Source organism: Monopterus albus, unplaced genomic scaffold (genome assembly GCF_001952655.1).
Source record: "Monopterus albus unplaced genomic scaffold, M_albus_1.0 scaffold80.1, whole genome shotgun sequence".
In the NCBI taxonomy this organism is placed as follows: domain Eukaryota; kingdom Metazoa; phylum Chordata; class Actinopteri; order Synbranchiformes; family Synbranchidae; genus Monopterus; species Monopterus albus.
In genome coordinates, this window is record NW_018127960.1 from 96,493 (window position 1) to 116,211 (window position 19,719).

Sequence of the window (19,719 nt, forward strand, 5' to 3'; positions counted from 1 at the left end):
AAGAGCGGGGTCCTGAGATGACAGCGACAAGGCTGGTCAGAGGGTGTCCTTTTATCTCCCTGTTCAAAAACATGCTTTTACTCTGTGACTGTGTGAAGACAGATTTCATTTGCATGACAAAATCAGATCAAACTGGATGAAGAATGAAGATCAACATCTGCTGCAGTTTTCTTTGAATCTTTATTTGTTCAGTGTAACTTTGCCTTTGCTCAGATGAGGGTTTTGTATGACTGCTCGGCACAGAGCGAGGAGAGAAAACTATTTTCAAAAAGGACTGATTCGTGCTGTTCATCTGCTACATCTCTTTATCCGTCCCCTGAAATGTATTTTCACTTTTCCTCTGAGCTCTAAAAATGTTCCCTCTGCAGAGGTTCGAACTCCTCCTCCTCCTCCCATTTGTGTTTTCTGTTTCAACAGCAGTTCTTGGGCACGATAAAGGGCACAGATCTGTGAAATGAGGAAGATGATGATGACTTGGATATATCTCCTCATCCAGCCAACCGGTGTGTGCGAGGGCAGATACCTATTTCACCTCCACTCATGTTTTTCAAAGTTTATTTTCATCACTGCTGCTTCACAATAAAAGCCACAGTGCTGCAGTCTTTGTGGGTTTTTTGTAATTGAAAGTTTACGTTGCCATATACTGTATGTGCCGAGTCAGTTCAGTGACCTTCGGGCCCCATTGTGCGACTTCAGGAATAACAATGGACAGAGGTTCGGTTCTGGCAGCCGTGGAGATTCTGAGCCAGCAGAGAAACTCTGCCTGATGTGTTGAGTGACTGTAAGATCAGAATAGTCCATCCAATGTAAACCAGATTTAAATGATCCCAGCACTTTCAATATGTTTGTGTAGAAGAATCTCAGGTTCACCGTCTAAAAACACTGTACATGCATTAGTTTGCAGGATCCCATTAATAATGTTGATAATAATAAATATTAATGAGATAACAGTGAGCGTGTGTGTCTAGAGCAGGGATTTTTCAGTTTACCATATGCTGCAGCTCCTCGCTCCTCACCTGTACTTGACCTCCTGATGAATCTCCTGACCTCTCTGGACTCGTGCTGCCTGGGTTCTGGTTGAGAACAAAAAAAAAAAATCCACATCAATAATGATTTCTCTAAATGGCTGTTTCATGTCACTGGGAGAGCACTTAATTATTATAATGAGGTAAAAGAGCGGTCTTTGGAAAAAAATGAACCCAGCTGGCCCAGGCCAGTGGTGCGTTACAGCCACCCGCCCACCTCGACAAACAAAGTCAAATCAGGTTTATTTAGAAAAAAGCTTCTTACACAACGATGTCCATGTGAATGGAGAAAAACCTGAAAGAGATCCTGAAAATACAGGGCTGATAACCAACCAGTCACATATTTGTTGCAGCTGATTTGTTCAGGTGAAAAAGACACTAAAACTCAGGTGGGTAAAATGATGAGCTGTGTTGTGTTTGTGCACAGGTAGTTTGTAACACAACCTTCTTAGAAGATGCTCTGAATGTCCACAAATGAACAGAGAACACAACCTTCTTAGAAGTTGCTCTGAATGTCCACAAATGAACAGAGCAGGCCAAAAAGAGACATTCAGACCCAGTCAGCTCTCCACACCTGGCCAGTCGAGGCACGAAGCGGGCTTCCCTTTATGTAGCTGACCTGCTGTCTGAAAGGTGCGAGGTGAGGGGGTTCCTAAAACTACAGTATGTGCCCATCCAACAAGCATTTGTGATGGTGTACACTGGGCCCTATCCAGTCACACTTGTAAGTGGCACAGCAAACTTCTTTCCTTGTAAAAAACCTAACTGATAATATGCTACCCAGCGGATAACAACAGCCTGCCAAGCTAACTGCTACTGAACAGGCTGGTTATTACTCATACAGTTAGTTCACACAGTCTAACACACCAGTTTGTACCATTGTCTCCCGTGTCGTGACTGAGTGCAGCCCATGGTGCCTGTGTTTTCATATACAGACAAGCGTGAACAAATAAAACCAAAACCATTTGCAGGGCTCAATACCAAGAAGAAAGTGAGAAAACATGGTGCATCTTAGAAGGTTTAACTAGCAGTTAAAGGTTAAATGTCATTTTCACATGCAGGGTAAAAGTCTGTAGGTGCATTGGAGTCACAGCAGCTGGAGGAAACGTGCATGGTGAAGCAGCCAGAGGAGGATGTGGAGAGGGAGGAAGAGGAGTGGGTACGGACATACAGCAGATAATTACTGGTTTTGTCAGACAACATCTGTTATGTCAACATTCCAGACGTCAGCCTCGAGCAGCTAAAAACTGCCTGCAGAGTCGTTCAGACAGACAAACAGAAACACGGCCAAACGCAGGGAGACAAAACCCTGAGCTCAGATTGGACAGTGTGGAGTTCACCCTCTTGTCTGTGTGAGGCTGAGCTCTCGGCCTAAGTTCACGTCCCCCTCTATCCTGCTGCTGTGTCCTTGACAGAAGCCTTTGACCTTCCTGGACATTTCCCTGCTTTTTAGCTAGCTTGAACACTTGTACATGGATTAAGTTAGTTACTAAAACATTCTAATACACATTTACAGGTTCACTGGCATTTGCCTGTAGGCACTTTGTCATTTGCCCTGACAATTCAACTTGTACTTCTGCAGATAACCAGTCTTATATGTGTAAACACGAACCATGCAGCTTTCCACAAGAATTACAGAACCAGCAGCCTCTAATCCAGCAAACTAAAAACTGGTGTTGTGGGGAAAAAAAAAACATTTCCAAAAATACATTTTCAGGACCTGTGAAGTCAGTGCCCTTTTGGAATCATTACATGGGGCTAAATGACAAACGTGCCAGTGTGTGTGCAAGTGAAACTCCCTTTCCAGCAGTGGAATCTGGGTGGGCGTCCTCTGACAATTTGTTACTACAGACATTCTCATTCTCTTTATGCTTGATTTATGGTTCTGTGTTGAACCCATGTTGTACCTAGAGCATAGGTAACCTGTAGCCTCACCCCCTACGCTGTAGCCTGACGCACACCTCTCCATAAATTTGGTGGTGGTGTAGTTGCAGTGCAACAGATATAGCTGGCACAAGTACAACTTATGTAGCCAACGGCTCTACCTAGATTCAATGCAAAACTATAAATCTAGCTTTATGCAGCAGCTGGCCAGGTGTGCACTGGTGTGAATGGGCAGGTTTAGAACTTCTCTCAGAGCTTCTCCCCCCATTTGTCATGTATACCACTGAGGGCAGAGACTATGTGCAAGTGTGCACCCTTCTCTTTTTAGATGTGGTCACAACCTAGTTCATTAGATGTATACTGTCACCTAAAGGGTCGCACACACATTGGTGGTGTCAAAAAGTGTGTCACCATGTCTTCAAATAAGAGAATACAAAATAAACGCCCTGTCCTTTTTCCTAACATCAGCACAGGCCAACAGTCAAAAAAGGATCAGATTAGCTCCCTTGACCTATTTCTGACTGTACACTGCCCATGTACATTATGAGCTACAGATGCCAAATGAAGCCACGCTACACGATGCTGCAGGTGTGAAGCCCTCAGGGGGACGAACTGGTCCAAGCAGGAGGGAGGAGGGCAGGGATAAAGGAAGTAGAGTACTGAACAACTGAAGAATGGCCTGACTTGGTCCTGTGTCGGAGGATCAACTGTTTTCTTTGCTACAGTAGCGCAGCATCTCCCAAATATGTCTGAGGAAAACAGTCCAGAAGCTTTTGTGAAGTACACCGACTGCCTTCGACTGAAATGTTTATTCCATCCAATAAAACAAGGTTGGAGGACTCGGTAGCAGACTTGTTTAGACAGATTCTTTCCTGTTTGACTGACTGAGTGTCTGTCTGACTGACTGCCACATACCACAGTACAGTTCAAGAGTTCAGTTGATTCATGAACTCTGTGGGGGCACCACACCCAGCCAACAGCACATTAAAGCCCTGTGAGTGTGTGTGTGTGTGTCTCTAGGAGAGTGTGTTAAAGCTCCTGCACACACACGGTCCACGCACACAGGTGTTTTCACTTATTCTGCCTGATCGGACGTCTATGTGGGCACGGACGGACTGAGACTAATAAACTACAACCACTGGTTTTCCTACAACAAAACAAACAAGCAACAGCTATGCATCATTACATATCAATCCCATGTCAAGTGTATTTCATTGTATGTCATTATCTTTGTAACTGTGGGCCTTCTCATCCATCGTCGGAATAAACCACATAGTTACTTTGAGGTCTATAAGTAAAGCAAATGTAGTGTTCATGAGAAATACACAGATTTGTATTCTCAGAATGAACAAAGGAGATTCTATCAATTGATCTCATGTCCACATTAAGTAACAGTGGCTCTGCACAAAGTTCAAACTGATGCTCACTGTGTTTATTGGTAAAAATTAGTTGTGTAACAAATTTCTTTGCTCACCTTCTCCCAGAACTTAACTCAGTCCAGCCGGTCTGTTTTAATAGCTCCCTTTCATCAGCTTTAACTTGTTGTGATTGGCCGTCCTAGTTCAGCAGCCTCTTTAAAGCCAATGTGAAAACAACACAGGACATGAACTGAAATCCACTCAACCAGTGAGGTTACTGGGCTTTAATGGAACATGTCTGCCCTTTGTTTTGTCTGGTGTTTTCTGATTAAATCTTTTGATTCAATACGAATGCAAATGGTAACGTGAAGCTCTGTAAAGCCAGTGGGTTACTGTGGACCAACAAGCACAGATCTATAGAGTTTCACATAATTAAACTGCTCCTATTATTACAGTCCATCTTAATATGTGACTGAATTATTAGTACAAATGTAAAACTAAATCATTCAAAACTAACCTTCAGTTTATTTATGGACCTGAATAAAAAAGATCTCACTATTCTAAAGATGGCAGCCAAAAGTCAGTTTAACTAAGTGAAGTCTCAAAAATAATCTCTGTATTAACAGTGCAATAAATTGGCTTAATGCATCAGTTATGCAGGAACCTTTACAAAATGGTTTTTAGTCAATATTCTTAAGCAGAGACTTTACAAACTGGAGAAAGAGGTGACAAACATCCTACGTTCGATCTGACAAGCTGTTATATCTTTATGTGATTTAGTAAATGCATCTTTCAGATGAGCCATTTTTATTATTATATCAGTTTAGAACCACCAGTTAAACTAATGTGCATAGGTGGCTGTGACATGGGAGGTACAGTGGGTCATCTCCTAACTGGAGGCAGTTGGCAGTTCGATTCCCAGCTCCTTCAGTCTGGATACTGTAGTATCCTTGAGCTAGACAATGAACCCCGGGCTGCTGCCTGTGTGAACGGAGCTTACACAACTGAGTCAGACTGACTTTTTTTATACAGAGTCCATCTGTCCCTGCTGCAAAAGCAGAGCAGGCCGTCTGTCTGTCTTAGCGTCAACGTTGCAGCCGAGTGCAGTGACCTGGGGTCACACTGTTCCCATTAGAGTAAATATTCCTCTATTAGCAACAAGTGGTAGGGAAGCTTGGAATCTCTCAAAGCTGCTGGAAGCTTTCAGAGAGAGGGAGGCGAGAGTGAGCGGCATTGTAAGGCAGAGGCTCTGTTTTTTTTTTTTGGGGGGGGGGGGGGGTGGTGGATAACAGAGGAGCTAACTACAGCTACATATACGTAGCTTTTGCTACACTGAAAGGCTTTGGTTTGACTTCAGTTTCAGATTCTGGCAGTAATCGTATCCACTTCCTGTTTGCTGTGCCTGTACCGTATTGTTTTCTACCGGTGTTGTTTTTGTAAAGATTGGTCAGTCAGTTCATTCTATAAACTTGGATGGTAGGGTGTAATTATGTAACTAGGGCAGGGTGTGATTATGAAAGTAGGATGGAGATTAAAAGATTTTTATTGAGAAACAATATTTTTCACATTACCAAGCATCTGGTCCTACCAAGCAGTACAGACTGGTTTGAACCAGTCACATGATTCACTTAGGGTAATGAAGCAGTTTCTGCTTCAGAGGTCATCGGTCATGTGTTTAGCCATCTTTGAAGCCAGCAGCTTAGTTGAGAGCAATGGCTTCTGCTTGTTCCTCCTCTTTTCTCTTGCTCAGTGTCGCATGTTCAGCTATTCCTCTGTCTCCTTTAGCGATAATGGTACTGACATTTATTCAGATGCTAGCAGCACTGGATGCGCGGCTCTGCACCACGGAAAACAGCCCAGCTAGCCAGCGCCATGTATCCAGTAAGAGGCCTCCTAGATGTAGCTCAGTCCAAGCTAGTCGCCACCCGTTGCTTCCCAAGCAGCCAGTATCCCAGCCAGGTGGCTGGGTGACAGCTCGCAAGAGTCGTAGCTTGAAACAAGTGCCCACGGTTGATTGCCTCCCTGTTCACGTTTCAGATTGTGTTTCCCCACAGAGACACCGGCTCTGGCTGAGAAAACTACTCTGGTAATGGGTGACTCCATAGTCAGAAACGTGAAGCTAGAGACACCAGCGGCCACAGTCAGATGTGTTCCATTATTGTTCCATCAAGTATTTTAACAATGAGAAGAACACAAGCTGTGGCCTTTAATAACAGCAGGACAAAACCAAAAGAGAATACCAACACCTACTGATTGTTGTTTTGTTTCTCAGATGTTAACATGTTTATATCCTTCAGATTAGTAAAGACCTTTTCAACTTCCTCCATATACATACAAGTCTTATTTCACATGAAGCCGATCAAATGGAATAGGACAGGCAGCTCTTCCTGCATAAGCTCAGGCATCCACTTTAAAAAACCCCAAAGATGTCACTTCAGACGGAATTGAAATTACAGGTGAACTAGGCAGTTTGCCAGACAACATCTGTGTTCCAGATACAATTCAGATCATTGACCAGCACAGGTGAAATTGAGATCAGGTATCCAGACCGAGCAGACTTTAGAGTTGCAAAGCAGAGGCTGATAAATCTTTATTTTACTGATCTCAAGTTACGTTTGTGGGGCAGCACGGTGGGGCTGTGGTTAGCGCTGTTGCCTCACAGCGAGAAGGTTGCAGGTTCATGACCTCTGCGTGTGGAGTTTGCATGTTGTCCCAGTGCTTGGGTGGGTTCTCTCCAGGTACTCCAGCTTCCTCCCAAAGGCATGTGGCTTAGGTTGATTGTGTCTCTAAATTGCCCGTAGGAGTGAATGTGTGAGTGTGAGTGGTTGTTCATCTGTGTGTTGGCCCTGCGATGGAATGGCGACCTGTCCAGGGCGTACCCTGCCTTCACCCGATTGCTGGCTGGGATTGGCTCCAGCCCCCCCGCGACCCTGTTTGGGACTGAGCTTTTAAAACCACTGAATGTTTGAGGTTTCCATTAGTGGTGCACACAAGGAAATTTTAAGCTCCACAACTGGATGTTTGTCAGTAAAATGAACCCTTCATGTCTGCATCCACAGTTACACAGCTGATTAGATGTTGCACAATGATCCCACATGTAGACTTTCATGTCCATCCCAGAAACACTGGAGACTTCATAATCTACTGAATTTATTTGCACTAATTTGTTAATTATTTTTCAGTTTTAGCAAATGTGGCTGAATGGATGAAGCAAACTAATTAACTAATTCCAAATCTTCAGGCCACTGCCTGTGAAATGAATTAGAGTCAACATTACTGTGTACAAACTCAGTACAAAGATGCAAGTGCATTACTGCGTACAAACTCAGTACAAAGATGCAAGTGGACGGAAACACAGCCAAAATTATAAAGCAAGGCAAAGGCAGATCTGCAGGAGCTGGTTCAATTCGACCAAAACGAACTGTGCTTTTCTCATAAATGCAATGAGATCAGGAGGCACGAAGAAACAGAAACTGCACAAAAGACTCCTGCAGGAAAAGCGTTCTGTGAGTGCATAGCCCCTAGCTGACTGCACTCTCTTTGACCTGGTACCCCCTCTTCTACAAACTACGGCTCTTTTCCAGAATGGCTCCTGTGTGCTCTTGTTGTAAATATTTATGAGTTTCCACATCTTGCTGCTCAGATGTTAACTCAGCACCACTGTCAGAACTAAAAGCTTTTCTCCGGTCTGAAGCTTCACTCACAGCTCACTCTGTCTCTGTCTCACAGTGCATTTCCTCAGATCCGTCTTTTCCTTGCATCATACTCCTGCCCACATAAGATACAAAAAAGATGCGGTGGGGGGGACAATCTTTAATTTGAAGTGTCCAACCACCCCTTGATTTCAGATAAAGGGCTGTGTCCGTCCATAAAAGACTACTGAAGGATGCTCATTTGTGTCCTGTCCTCACTCCTAAGAGCTCCGAGACGTCCTTCAAGATGGTGGATCAAAGAATGATCAAACAAGGGAACTGGGATTTATCCAATGTAAATCTAGCAGCTACATTTCAGCACACAGCCGCTGTGGGTTTGGATGTTTCAGTAATCACATTAACCCAATGCCAACTTGACCGAGGTGGAAAGCATGATTGGCTGCTTGTATTGCAATGATGATGTGTTTTGCTGGATGAATGATTGACAGGTTTTCTCTACATGAGCTTCTTGGGATAAACAGCTTCATGTGTCCTTCAACACTGGAACTCAAAGCTCCATTGCTTTGTGATTGGACCCTATTGGTGCCAGTGCTGTGCAGTAGTTCTTTGGCCTCCTTAAACTACAGCTTTGAAATGAGTTTTAATTGACCCAGTTGAATCTGAGTAAAGGTATTAAAATCAAACATTTATTCAGAATCAATTTATGGTCTCAAGATGACAAAAGCCTTCATATAAACACAGCAGCTGTCGGGATCTTTTGTTCTTAATTTAGCAGATAAACAAGTGAACATGCGCTCGTCCTCTCTCAGCAGCCAGCGACTAAAGGCTGCATGTGCTTGTGTGTTTTTTGTGACCCTGCCATGCGTTTGCTGTCAAACAGCAAGATTTATGACTGACCTCTCTCTCTAGAAATCACAGAGACAAAAAGTTTTCAAACCAAGATGTACAAAGAGGCCATTACAGGCACAGGCCAGACTTGCCACTGTCTAGATTTACTGTTATAGGAATGTTCATTCTTTGTAATCCTGCCAATAAATACAAAGTATATTCTAATCTAAATGTGCATCCTCATCTGTCAGGATTCATATTGATCTAAATTAGCTGATGCAAGAAGCTAGACATACTGTAAGATTCTACCTTTGATTGCCTTTTAAATTTAAAGTTACAAATCAATGTTCCTGAAGTTGATTTCTGTCATTTTAGGCATCGCATTGACATGTGTACAAGATGGCAGCCCCAAGCTGCTGATATTGACATGTCATCCATTTTTATATACAGTCTCTGGGTCAGTGAGTCTGGGAGGAAGCTGTTTTTATGTGTCTGATCATCATGACTGGTCAGTTGTCTCAGATCTGAGCTGTTGACATGGCGAAGGAAACATTGCAACAAAAAACAGATTTTAAAAATATTTAAATTACATTAAATTTAACTTGACAAATTGCTCAGTGTGAGAGATCAGCCTTACTCTACCCAACACACTTCAGGTCTCTACAAGCTTCTTATGGTGAACTGAAATGACCTAAAACTTTGCTGCCTTGGAGGAAGAAAGTCAGTTGGAAAGAAAAGTCAGCAGTGATTTCAAGTTTCGGTTGTTGCCAATGAACTACACATAAAAGACAATGCTCCAGTAAACTTCAGGTATTAGAGGTCTGTTTTCTTATCGGACAGCCTGATTCTCTTCATTGTGTAATCATCTCTACCATGTACACACTTTGAATCCAGTTTTTCTTCTGCTTCTCTTTCTGCAGGTGAGCCACACCTTGCTAGCTGCAACACAGGCAGAGATGCTCACCTTTAGATGAAGCCGCGCCGTCAAGTTCACTGTACGACCTCATCAAGTTGGACTTGCATGAACCTAACAGCATAACAGACACGCACATGCACAGCAGGTACAAGCTAGACTGTAGAAGGAGCTACAGTGAGAAACACTTTGAGTTGAATTAGTCAAACTGGTAACGTGGTCAAGAGGAAAACGGTTGGTCTCTTAGTTTCAAATCACACAGTTATGCACAGTCTGAGAAACAGACAAGTGTATATACGCCCACACAGACACAAAGCTGGGACAAAAACTGCACACTATTAAAGTCACACACACACACACACAGCAGCCGTCAACTGCTGCTCAACTAAAACAGTGTTTAGAGTTTCAACTCTTCACCTCAGCCTTGCACCATCAGATCTGCCACAGGCTATAATTACAGGCGAGGAGATGGGCGGCGGTCCAGCCTGATCTGGCTCGCCTGCGTCAAAGATGACTCTGCCCTCACCTCGTGGCAAAGTGCACGCCTACATGCACAAATGTACACGTGCACTTTAAATGAGCAGATGTATTTTTAAAAAAAGTGTTCATCAACAACCGCTGAGGAGTGAGAGATGGAACAAGAAAAAGAAGAGGAGCAGAAAGTTCAGGAATGTGCAGGTACACCGTCTGACACACCCGCTGTTCAGACACAACCTGAACACACGCTCCTGGAAACTCACCCTGAAAATGTAAACATACAGTAAACAGTATGCTGTGGAAGAATTTCCTTTGATGCAGCCCAGTCCCAACCTACAACATGTCTAAACCCTGTTTAAGGGCCTGTGCTAAATATTCCCCAGAACAATAAAACCTAAAAAAAGTTAACTGGCAAGCCACACTAAGCACGACAGCTCACAACACTGTTGCATTAAGCCTGTTTAACATCTTATTTCTGTATCAAATTTAAAAACCTATAGTCATCAAGAATATGGAGAGGTTATAATTTTAAAGTTAATTGAGTGTAGACAGACACCGTGTGTGATGTGGACATTGGGTCCTCAGATTTCATCTGTACCTAGAAAACGCTGAACATTAGACACCTCACAAGAATAAATCTGTAAAATGGCTCTTGCATAAAGTACTTTGACTGAAGGGCTGTGCAAGAAGTCAAAGTATCGCCTTACACCCAAAGACTAAGGGCAACATCCCCGTGCTATTGGAGTGGGTTTGTCTACCTGATGTATGAAGGCTAATATTACCCTATTCGCTCAGGCTGGGACCCCGACTGCCCCAGAGAGCAATCTAACACCCGTTTAGCTGCTCCATGTCCCACTGCTGTCTGCTTGTGATGGTATTGTACAGTGAATGGGTTTATTAGTGGAGGTGCAGAGTTGTAGATAGTATTCATTACAAAATGGTTGGTTTTTATTTTTATTGTTATTGTCACTGAGGCCACTGTGAAGGCCTTTGTGGTGCATTCAAGGTCATTCCCAGCAGCTGCTGAACAACATCCCTCCAATAAAACAGAGCTGTGGTAAGAGAAACGGGCCGGTGGCGCCACCTAGTGGCTGCACCTATGCTCTACTTCCTGCGACAAGTCGACATGTCTACTGCCGCATCATCTCAGTTACTGGGACCGCTCATTTCTTGAGGGTTGAACAGACTTTGAACCTTCAGTTGAATTAGTTTCACTTCAGCACCGCAGTGATGCAGATGATCAGAGTTCAGCCTTTCACAGCTGTAGTCAGTTCAAACTACCCAGAGCAGCTAAACTACAGAGACAGGAAACCAGTAGATTTAATAAAAGTAAATCTTTTTAGCTGTCCAGCCTCCATCAGTGTCAGTCATACACTGTAGCTGCCTTTTAAACAGTGCATCCAGGTGATTGTACTCAACGTAATTAGCATTACACAAGGCAATCAGGTACTGTATGACGACCAATGAGCATCCAGCATTAGCACAAAAGAAAATAATTAAACCAGTTCAGGCCCTCCTAGCACACCCAGCGTCCACATTTTCTTTTTCTCATTTGTGAAAACATTACTTTGTATTTGATGCTCTGAGACCAATATTGCAGGAAGCCACAGAAATAAAAGCCTTTTAAAATTAGTTGCATAAAAAGAAATGGCTTGGCTTAATTTGGCTTTGAATAATGTTTTGGTCTTATGAGACCTGGCAGTCTCATCCACCTTCATGTGCTCACTCCATGTTACTGTGTCAGACTCTAGCAGTGCTGTGGAGAATGTCTGGTTCAGATGAACATTTACTCTAATGCTCAGGGATAATTCCATATGCACTGAAACAGCATTGGATGCTGCGCCATTAGAAATCTAAACATTGCTGCCATCTGTAGAGCTCATTCTTAGTCATTCATCTGATAGTTTTAATCATTCACCTCTTTCTTTTTATGAGAATGAGCCTTTAGTCACATCTTTGGACTTTAACAGTGGTTTGTGACAGTGTCCATCTGTGAGGGCCAATCAGGGCAATATAAGATCTTCGTTAGCTGGGAATGCGTTTTACTCCTGGTACTGGAGTGTGTACACAGTGCACTTGTGTGGATTCATGTTTACAGATATAGAAAAGGCTCCATTCCACCAGTTTAAGGACCAACAGGATTATTAGCAGCAGAGCAAAAAGGTTTTTGTTGTTTGTTTTTTTAGAGCTGCAAGTATTACGTGATTATTGGTGGACAAATGGGCAACTATTTGGATAATTCAAGGATTTATGACCATTTACAAGCAGAGCTTTGCAAAATGACAGTTGTCCAGTGTGAATATTTATAGACTACATTATGGTAAATTGAATATTAAAAAACAGCCTAAATGCTATTTAAACATTACTTTGTGTTCTGTAATTATTATTTCTTTTTTTTTTTACTAGCCTACATTTGACAAACTAACCAATAAATCAACCTGGCAGATTAATCTGTATTGTTGCTTATTTTTGGTGAAAATCACCGACAGAATTTCCAGAGATGTCTGTCATTTTCATTTCTTATCATCCCAAAGCTAGATGAAATTAAATCGCACCAGTCCAGAGGACTGAATAACAACATGGCTGCTTCCAAGCAGCTGCTCGTAAAATTAATTTTACATTTGTTCGTTTCTATATTTTAAGAATCACTGTCGAGTGGACTGTCCAGTCTCTCTCCATGAAAGAGACAGTGCACTGGTTCATCTGATGAAGCGGGCGAGAGAAGAACATCTCCACCGAGTCATTTTACCAAGGACAGAAATCGTGGTTCATCAATTCAGACATTAACTAATTTGAGCTCGTTTCATGTCCAAAGCTGAAAGGCTCTGCACTGACTCGGATGACAGTAATCTATTACCTGAGGAGGGAATGAGCCCCGCAGCAGCATCTGCCTGGAGGGGATTCAGAGCGCGCCAGTCCAAGAGAGCGGTCCGCTGGGACTCACACCGGGACAGAGACCTGTCCCCTCCCGTGGAGACACTGAACTTCCACTCGACTAGTTAGTATCACCAATTCATAGTTTTAAATCCGTACCATTATTTACGTGGATAAACGCGATCACGCCTTGGTACGAATTTGCGCTTCGGCTGTCGGGAATAAGATCTTAATAATAAAAGAACGCACGCAAATGAGGAGCAACAGAGGTTTTGATGAACAAAGTCACCTTTTCTTCACTGAAGCATCATAGGATGCTTTGAATAGTAGGAGCAGCTGGAAACATGAAAGCTGTTGCGTGTGGCCATTAAGTGCCGATACTCCGTTTGGAAATGGAAAACTACAGTATGTGGTGTAACTTCACTCAAGTTCTGTTGAAGCTGGATGAGACGAGCGGTGAGGAAGAGGAGGAGGACAGCGGCAGCGGTGGGGGGAGCGGCGGATTGCGCGTCCTCATCGGCTGCATCCTCTTCCTGCTCATCGTGTCCACGCTGCTCGGGAACACGCTGGTGTGCGCTGCCGTGGTCAAGTTCCGCCACCTGCGCTCCAAAGTCACCAACTTCTTCGTCATCTCGCTGGCCGTGTCTGACCTGTTCGTGGCCGTGCTGGTGATGCCCTGGGAGGCCATCACTGAGGTGACTGGCTCATGGCTGTTCGGACGGTTTTGTGATGTCTGGATCGCTTTTGACATCATGTGCTCCACTGCATCCATCCTCAACCTGTGCATCATCAGCGTAGACCGCTACTGGGCCATCGCCAGCCCGTTCAAGTATGAGCGCAAGATGACTCACCGTGTGGCTTTTGTCATGATTGGGGTGGCCTGGACACTGTCGATCCTGATCTCCTTCATCCCAGTGCAGCTGAACTGGCACCGGGCCGCAGAGGAAGAGGAGGACATGATGGAGGAGACTGTGGAAATGATGACTGGCAGGAACTTCACAAACAGTAGCATCCTCAATGCCAGCACTGCGGCCGAAAGCTGCGTTGCCAACCTGAACAGAACCTATGCCATCTCCTCCTCCTTCATCAGCTTCTACATCCCAGTGGTGATCATGATTGCCACCTACACCCGGATCTATCGGATTGCGCAGACCCAAATCCGCCGGATCGCCTCTTTGGAGCGGGCAGCGGAGCAGGCGCAGAACCAAGGTTATAGTGTGAACCGGAACCAGCAGCAGCAGCAGCGCAGGCCCAATGATGAAGCTTCCCTGAAGTCGTCCTTTAAGAAGGAAACCAAAGTCCTGAAGACTCTTTCCATCATCATGGGGGTTTTCGTCTTCTGCTGGCTGCCGTTCTTCGTCCTCAACTGCACCGTTCCCTTCTGTGACCCGCCCTGTGTCAGTGACACCACCTTCACCGTCTTCGTTTGGTTCGGTTGGGCCAACTCCTCACTCAACCCGGTCATTTACGCATTCAACGCGGATTTCCGCAGGGCCTTCGCCACCATCCTGGGTTGCAACAGAATCCTCTCAAACACCACAGTGGAACCTGTGAACTTCAGCAACGAGCTTGTCTCTTATCACCATGACACTACGCTCCACAAGGACGCACTGGTCCCCGCACAACTGCCGCAGCATCCACGCAACATTAAGGTCGGGTCTGACAACCTGGAGAGCGTGAGCGCACAGTTTGACCAGGAGTCACTCATCTCCCACGGCTCCCGTAGTCAGAGCAGACCGCTGCTGCTTCCTGCCACCGTGCAGTTCGAGGATGACCCAGAGATCTCTTTGGAAACGATCACTCCGTTTACCTCGGCGGCGGGGCTGGAGAGCGAGGTGCTGATACCTGGACAGGTGCATCGTGACGGATAGGACTGAGTGGCCTGACAGGAGGTTGGGCTGCGTTTCCTGCTAAACAAAAGCTGTAATTAAACTCCATAACATCTGTTGCTTTCCATGTAGAATAATGGAGCTTAGACAGCTGCTCTTTAAAACCTGGAGAAAGGTATAAACTGACTTAGCAAGTTTGGAGATCAATACAATTATTGTATCACAAGCCTAATTTATTACATGGATCCACTGTATCTGAATGTGGTGTTTGCTCTTTTCACTCAGTGGATCTCTACGTAACCTTTAAAGCAAATAATATTTTATAGATGTCTGCTTTCAGGAGGTCACTGAATCATTTAGACTATATGAAAAATTAAATCAGCAGAACCTCTGGTGGCAGTGATTAGTTACTTCTAAATTTACTATTAAACACTGTGGATTGAACATCATTACTGGTGCATTGAGGTACACTGCAGCTTCTGAGAAGTGAGAGACAGCTGCTGCATCTGCAACCTGTTCAGCCAAATCCAGTTTGTCATCTGCATTTGATTTTCTTTTGGTACAAATAAATGATAAAAAACTAAAAATGGCAGATGTTTGTAGCTTTAGTGAAATTAATGGCAGCAGCCAAAATAGAGGAAACCATTTTAAAAACTAATATTTTCTAAAGAAACATGGTGGTAATTTGGTTATTATGCCGTTTGTAACTTGGCTGAGATGCCAAATCCGGCCCTTTATAAATAGTGACTAGGTTTGCACTTGGTTTTATTTGAGTTACAAGATCATTGCTGAAGCTTCTTAATGCAAGAAAGGACGGATTAAAAAAGTCCTTTGTAATTTTGAAAGACGTTCTGCCTTTCAAATGTAATCATTTAGATGATTATTGCCATGAGAGATCAAAAGGCTTATTCAGGGATTTGAAGTAGAACAAAAAAGTACTCCAGCTCTGACAGAACTATAAAAACCACCCAACCATTCCAGCTGATTTAATGCTCGGGGAAACTGGAGACACAGTGAGGAGGCCAAGCTGCGAACCTTTGAATAGAGGTAAATGCTGCTGCAGTACATGTTCAATCAGGAGGGTGATATGTGAGAAAAACAACACAAAAGGAATTGTTCAGTTATTAGTAACCTTGTCAGAACGGAGCAGGATGTTTGTGTTTCTACAGGGAGTTCAGCAACAGCTTTCTACAGCTGTTCTCTAAAGGCCAACGTCTGTTGTCATTCCTCTCAAAAATTTAAGGAACTCGACAGGAAAAGACCATTTCTGTCTTTTCTTTCTGTTCTGTTTGGTGGCGTTGTTTGACAAGATGTTAACATATGCAAAGTTTCCACGGTGTCCTTTCTACTTGTGATATTTAACTTTAAACAACAGTAGTCTGGAAAAACAAGGCAAACATCTTCCCTTTTTCTATCAGTGGAAAAAAATACTGCAATAACAGATAATGTGCAGCAATGTGAGAAAGAACAGACTGAAGGGATGAGAAATGATGATATTTAGACACATCTCCACCAGGCTGTAGGATAACACACTGTACACGTCTGTCTATGAACAACAAAAGCAACTATTTGTTCATCCATATTTAAAACATTTCCTCTGATGGTACACTAATTCATCCAGTCCAGTCGTAGCAAAGGGGAGAATTTCCACAGCTGGTTTAGTGAGATCACATGAAAAAACATCTTGATGGAAAAATGTTTCAAGAAATGATTATAGTACACAAAGAGCAGTGCAGTCTGTGAGAGCGACAACAGCAAAACGAGTCTGATCCGCTCAGGCTTCACTCCATAGGCACCCCCCGCCGCTTTAACACTGAAGCTGTACACTTAAGACACTGTGTTATCCCAGTTTGAGCTCAACAAAAGAATGTGATTCCAGAAGTAACACTAAGCCAACAAGGAGTCTGGTGTCTTGTCAGAAACGCTAAAACAAGTCTAGAGGTGAACAAACAGCAAAGGGGGATTCTGGGGTTTCTTATTGTGTTTACTCCACTTTGTTCAGTCCCCCTCTGTTCACTCCTTTCATCTTCAGTCAGTGGCAGAGTTGAAACAGACTAGAGGCTCCCAGGGGCCACGGAGGGGACAACATGGTGAACCACACAGGTGTCCTCAGGTTCAGCTTAGAGTGCATCATCACAGCGTTTCAGCATGTGAGTGAGAGAGATGGGAAATTTAAGTGTTGTGGCTCAGAGAGCGCAGCCAAATATTCCATCTGTATGGGTAACTTCATGCAGGACCCACATTACACACCAATAGTTAAGGGTGTCTTTTGTTTTTACTGTTAAACTGTCAGCAAGAGCTTTCCTCTGATTTAACCGAGAGGCAGTAACAAACCCTGACCAGACCTTAAGCTCAGTGCTGCTGCCAAAACACAGCAGGGATTCCTGGAGTCAGACACAGACGCAGACAGCGACTTGACGGTTTGGAGGGGAGAACATCCTCTACTCGGCAAATAGTCATAACAATCAGTCAACAGAGAGACACCACACAAAAAGGCAGACTGTAAGAGGAGCAAATGAAAGAAGAAGGGGTACAGTACCTCTCCCTGTTTCTGTTTTAATCGTCAGTGTGATTCAGGGACTTCTTCTCTTCTACTTTCATTGCTCTTATAAACATTTCATGGGAATCCATTTAATGAGTCCCACTCCCAGAGAAGGAGTCCTACTCACGTGGGTCACCTGAGCTTTCTTATGGCATCTAGACACTATTAGATGGATCTCCATGAAATGTCCTGTACAGACATTAAGGATTTGTTCAAAAAAAACAAAGCACCAGGATCAAGTCAAAGTATATGTTCATCCAAAACTTTGGTTAAGCAACATGAATAGCAACTTTAGGTTTACTACTGACATAGAAACCTGCTAAACCTCCATATGCTACACTATCGCTGTGAGCACCGCTGTGCTCAGGCTACTAGCACGGCCAGAGACTCGTTTCTGCTGTTGTCTCCCAGTTAAACCATGAAGGTCACCGTGTCACAGAAAACTAAATGTCACCACTGGAACAATAAAGACGCCTGCTGTCGTTCCAGTGACTTTTTGTTATTTAATCCACCTTTATCATAGTGTTCACACCCTATACACCAGGCACTTACAGCCACACAGCTTCAGGAGTGCACAAACGTGCACATCTGTATTAATGAGCACACATGAACTGCACTTCAACACATGCAATTATTACAGAGACGACAGGATGAAAAGGTTTCTGTCTGTGCTTCATCTGATTATAAACCCCCACACTGCGCTTTTCTCATTACACACATTGTGCATATTTCTTGTGCGACTCCTGTTTTCCCCTCTGTGTTTGTGTCATGCTCTTCCACTGAAGCCTCTTAGAACATGTCGTAGTTTATGTGGTTTTTCTAACACGTTTGCAAAGTCTACACTTTGACCTGCTTGCTGGAGTAGGACCAGGACTAGACCAGAGACAATGGACATTTAGGGAGGAATAGACACAAACCACAAAGTTAAATTCAATAAAGAAACATTTTAACCTTGATTACACATTTTCAGAGGCAAAATGAATAAAATCTAAAGTTTGCAAGCGTGTAATGGGGAATAGAAAGCAACAGAAATGTATGAGCCTCTCAGAAAGATGAGTTTTAGTCATGGTTTCTGCTCCTTGTCTACTTTTATTTCTCCGTCCCCTGCAACTAAACGAGTGACATGACGTTGAGGTAGTTACACCCAGCCAGGACACAGTAGTGTTTCCATGAGGAAACAGGCCTCTGTGTTTATGTGCTTTGCAGGGAGACGTTTAACGCCACCAGTTTCTGTGCGTGTCAGACATTTACCCGTCATACAATGCATTAGAACTTGGTGACACAGTAAAGATCCAATCCTTGTGTTCATCGGCTGAGCATGTTTTCTTTTACGAGTCTTTCCTACAAACCATGCATCATCATTTGTTTACAGCTCTGGCTCACACAACACACAGCTATGACTCCTCTGGTTAATGTGTCTCCTCAACGTATCCTGCTGTGAATGTTCAGCTAGTTTAGCACAAAAAACCTCAACAGGTGTTTGTCATGAATTTTGATTGAAAGACAAACGGACAGAGAGAGGACACAAATGCAGACACACAGGTCAGACAGGATAAGATAAAGCTGGGAGACACAGACAAACATTATCAACCAGAAAAAAGCAAAGCTTACCTTGGGTCCAAGCAGACAGGGAGAACAGTTAGAGTCAGAGTCAGAGTCCAAATGGGTTTAAAGCACAGAGGTAATCCAAAACTAGCAGGTGGAGTCCAGGGAAGTAGGAGTCTGAGTCAAACACTGGGAGCATGAGGAAAACAGGTGGCTGAAACACAGTGTGATGAGTGGAAGCTGAGCTAATGACAGAGGTGGAAACAGGTGAAGAGGTGAGCAGAGTCAGGTGACCAGGGACAGATGAGGACATGACTGTCCAGACAATAACAAGGGTCCAGACAGGAACACACCTGTCACAGGTGAGACAAGACAGGGTTAAAACTTTGAGGAAACTTTAATGAAATAAAACTTTAAGTGCAGCCCCAGTTTGGGCTGCTGATGTAGTGTACGCTCAAGTCCACAGATGAATGATTCTTTACATTAAAATAGTCCATTTGTTCATCTTTCACATTGTCATAGTGTTTATTTGTTGTTATATGGTTTGTTATTCTTTTAAGGTTTAGCCTCATTGTGCAAAGTAGGTCGTCAGTGAATAGTACTGTCACAACGTTAACACTGCCTTGGATGATATGTTTTGGAGGACGCCACATAGATCACAGCGTTATCAACTCACCTTGATGGTATTACACAGTCACTATTGTCTTTTTCGTACAACATGCCCTGTGTTATGTGGTGTATGTAGACAGCTGAGACTTGTTAAAGAAGGTCAAGTTGAAATATTACAATTA

General features: G+C 43.6%; 1 protein-coding gene and 1 long non-coding RNA gene across 2 annotated transcripts; one reads left to right on the forward strand and one right to left on the reverse strand.

The window, feature by feature from the left end:
- Nucleotides 1-206: 206 nt before the first annotated feature.
- LOC109963835 (uncharacterized) lies at nucleotides 207-19,284 on the reverse strand. The gene is made up of 3 exons (XR_002275447.1): nucleotides 18,995-19,284; nucleotides 990-1,073; nucleotides 207-779 (listed from the first exon to the last, which is right to left on the reverse strand). It is a non-coding gene; the product is annotated as an uncharacterized LOC109963835 (long non-coding RNA).
- LOC109963833 (D(1)-like dopamine receptor) lies at nucleotides 12,816-15,004 on the forward strand. Its single transcript, XM_020606713.1, has one exon. The coding sequence runs from the start codon at nucleotides 13,405-13,407 to the stop codon at nucleotides 14,881-14,883; it is 1,479 nt and encodes a 492-aa protein (XP_020462369.1). The 5' UTR covers nucleotides 12,816-13,404; the 3' UTR covers nucleotides 14,884-15,004.
- Nucleotides 19,285-19,719: the final 435 nt, after the last annotated feature.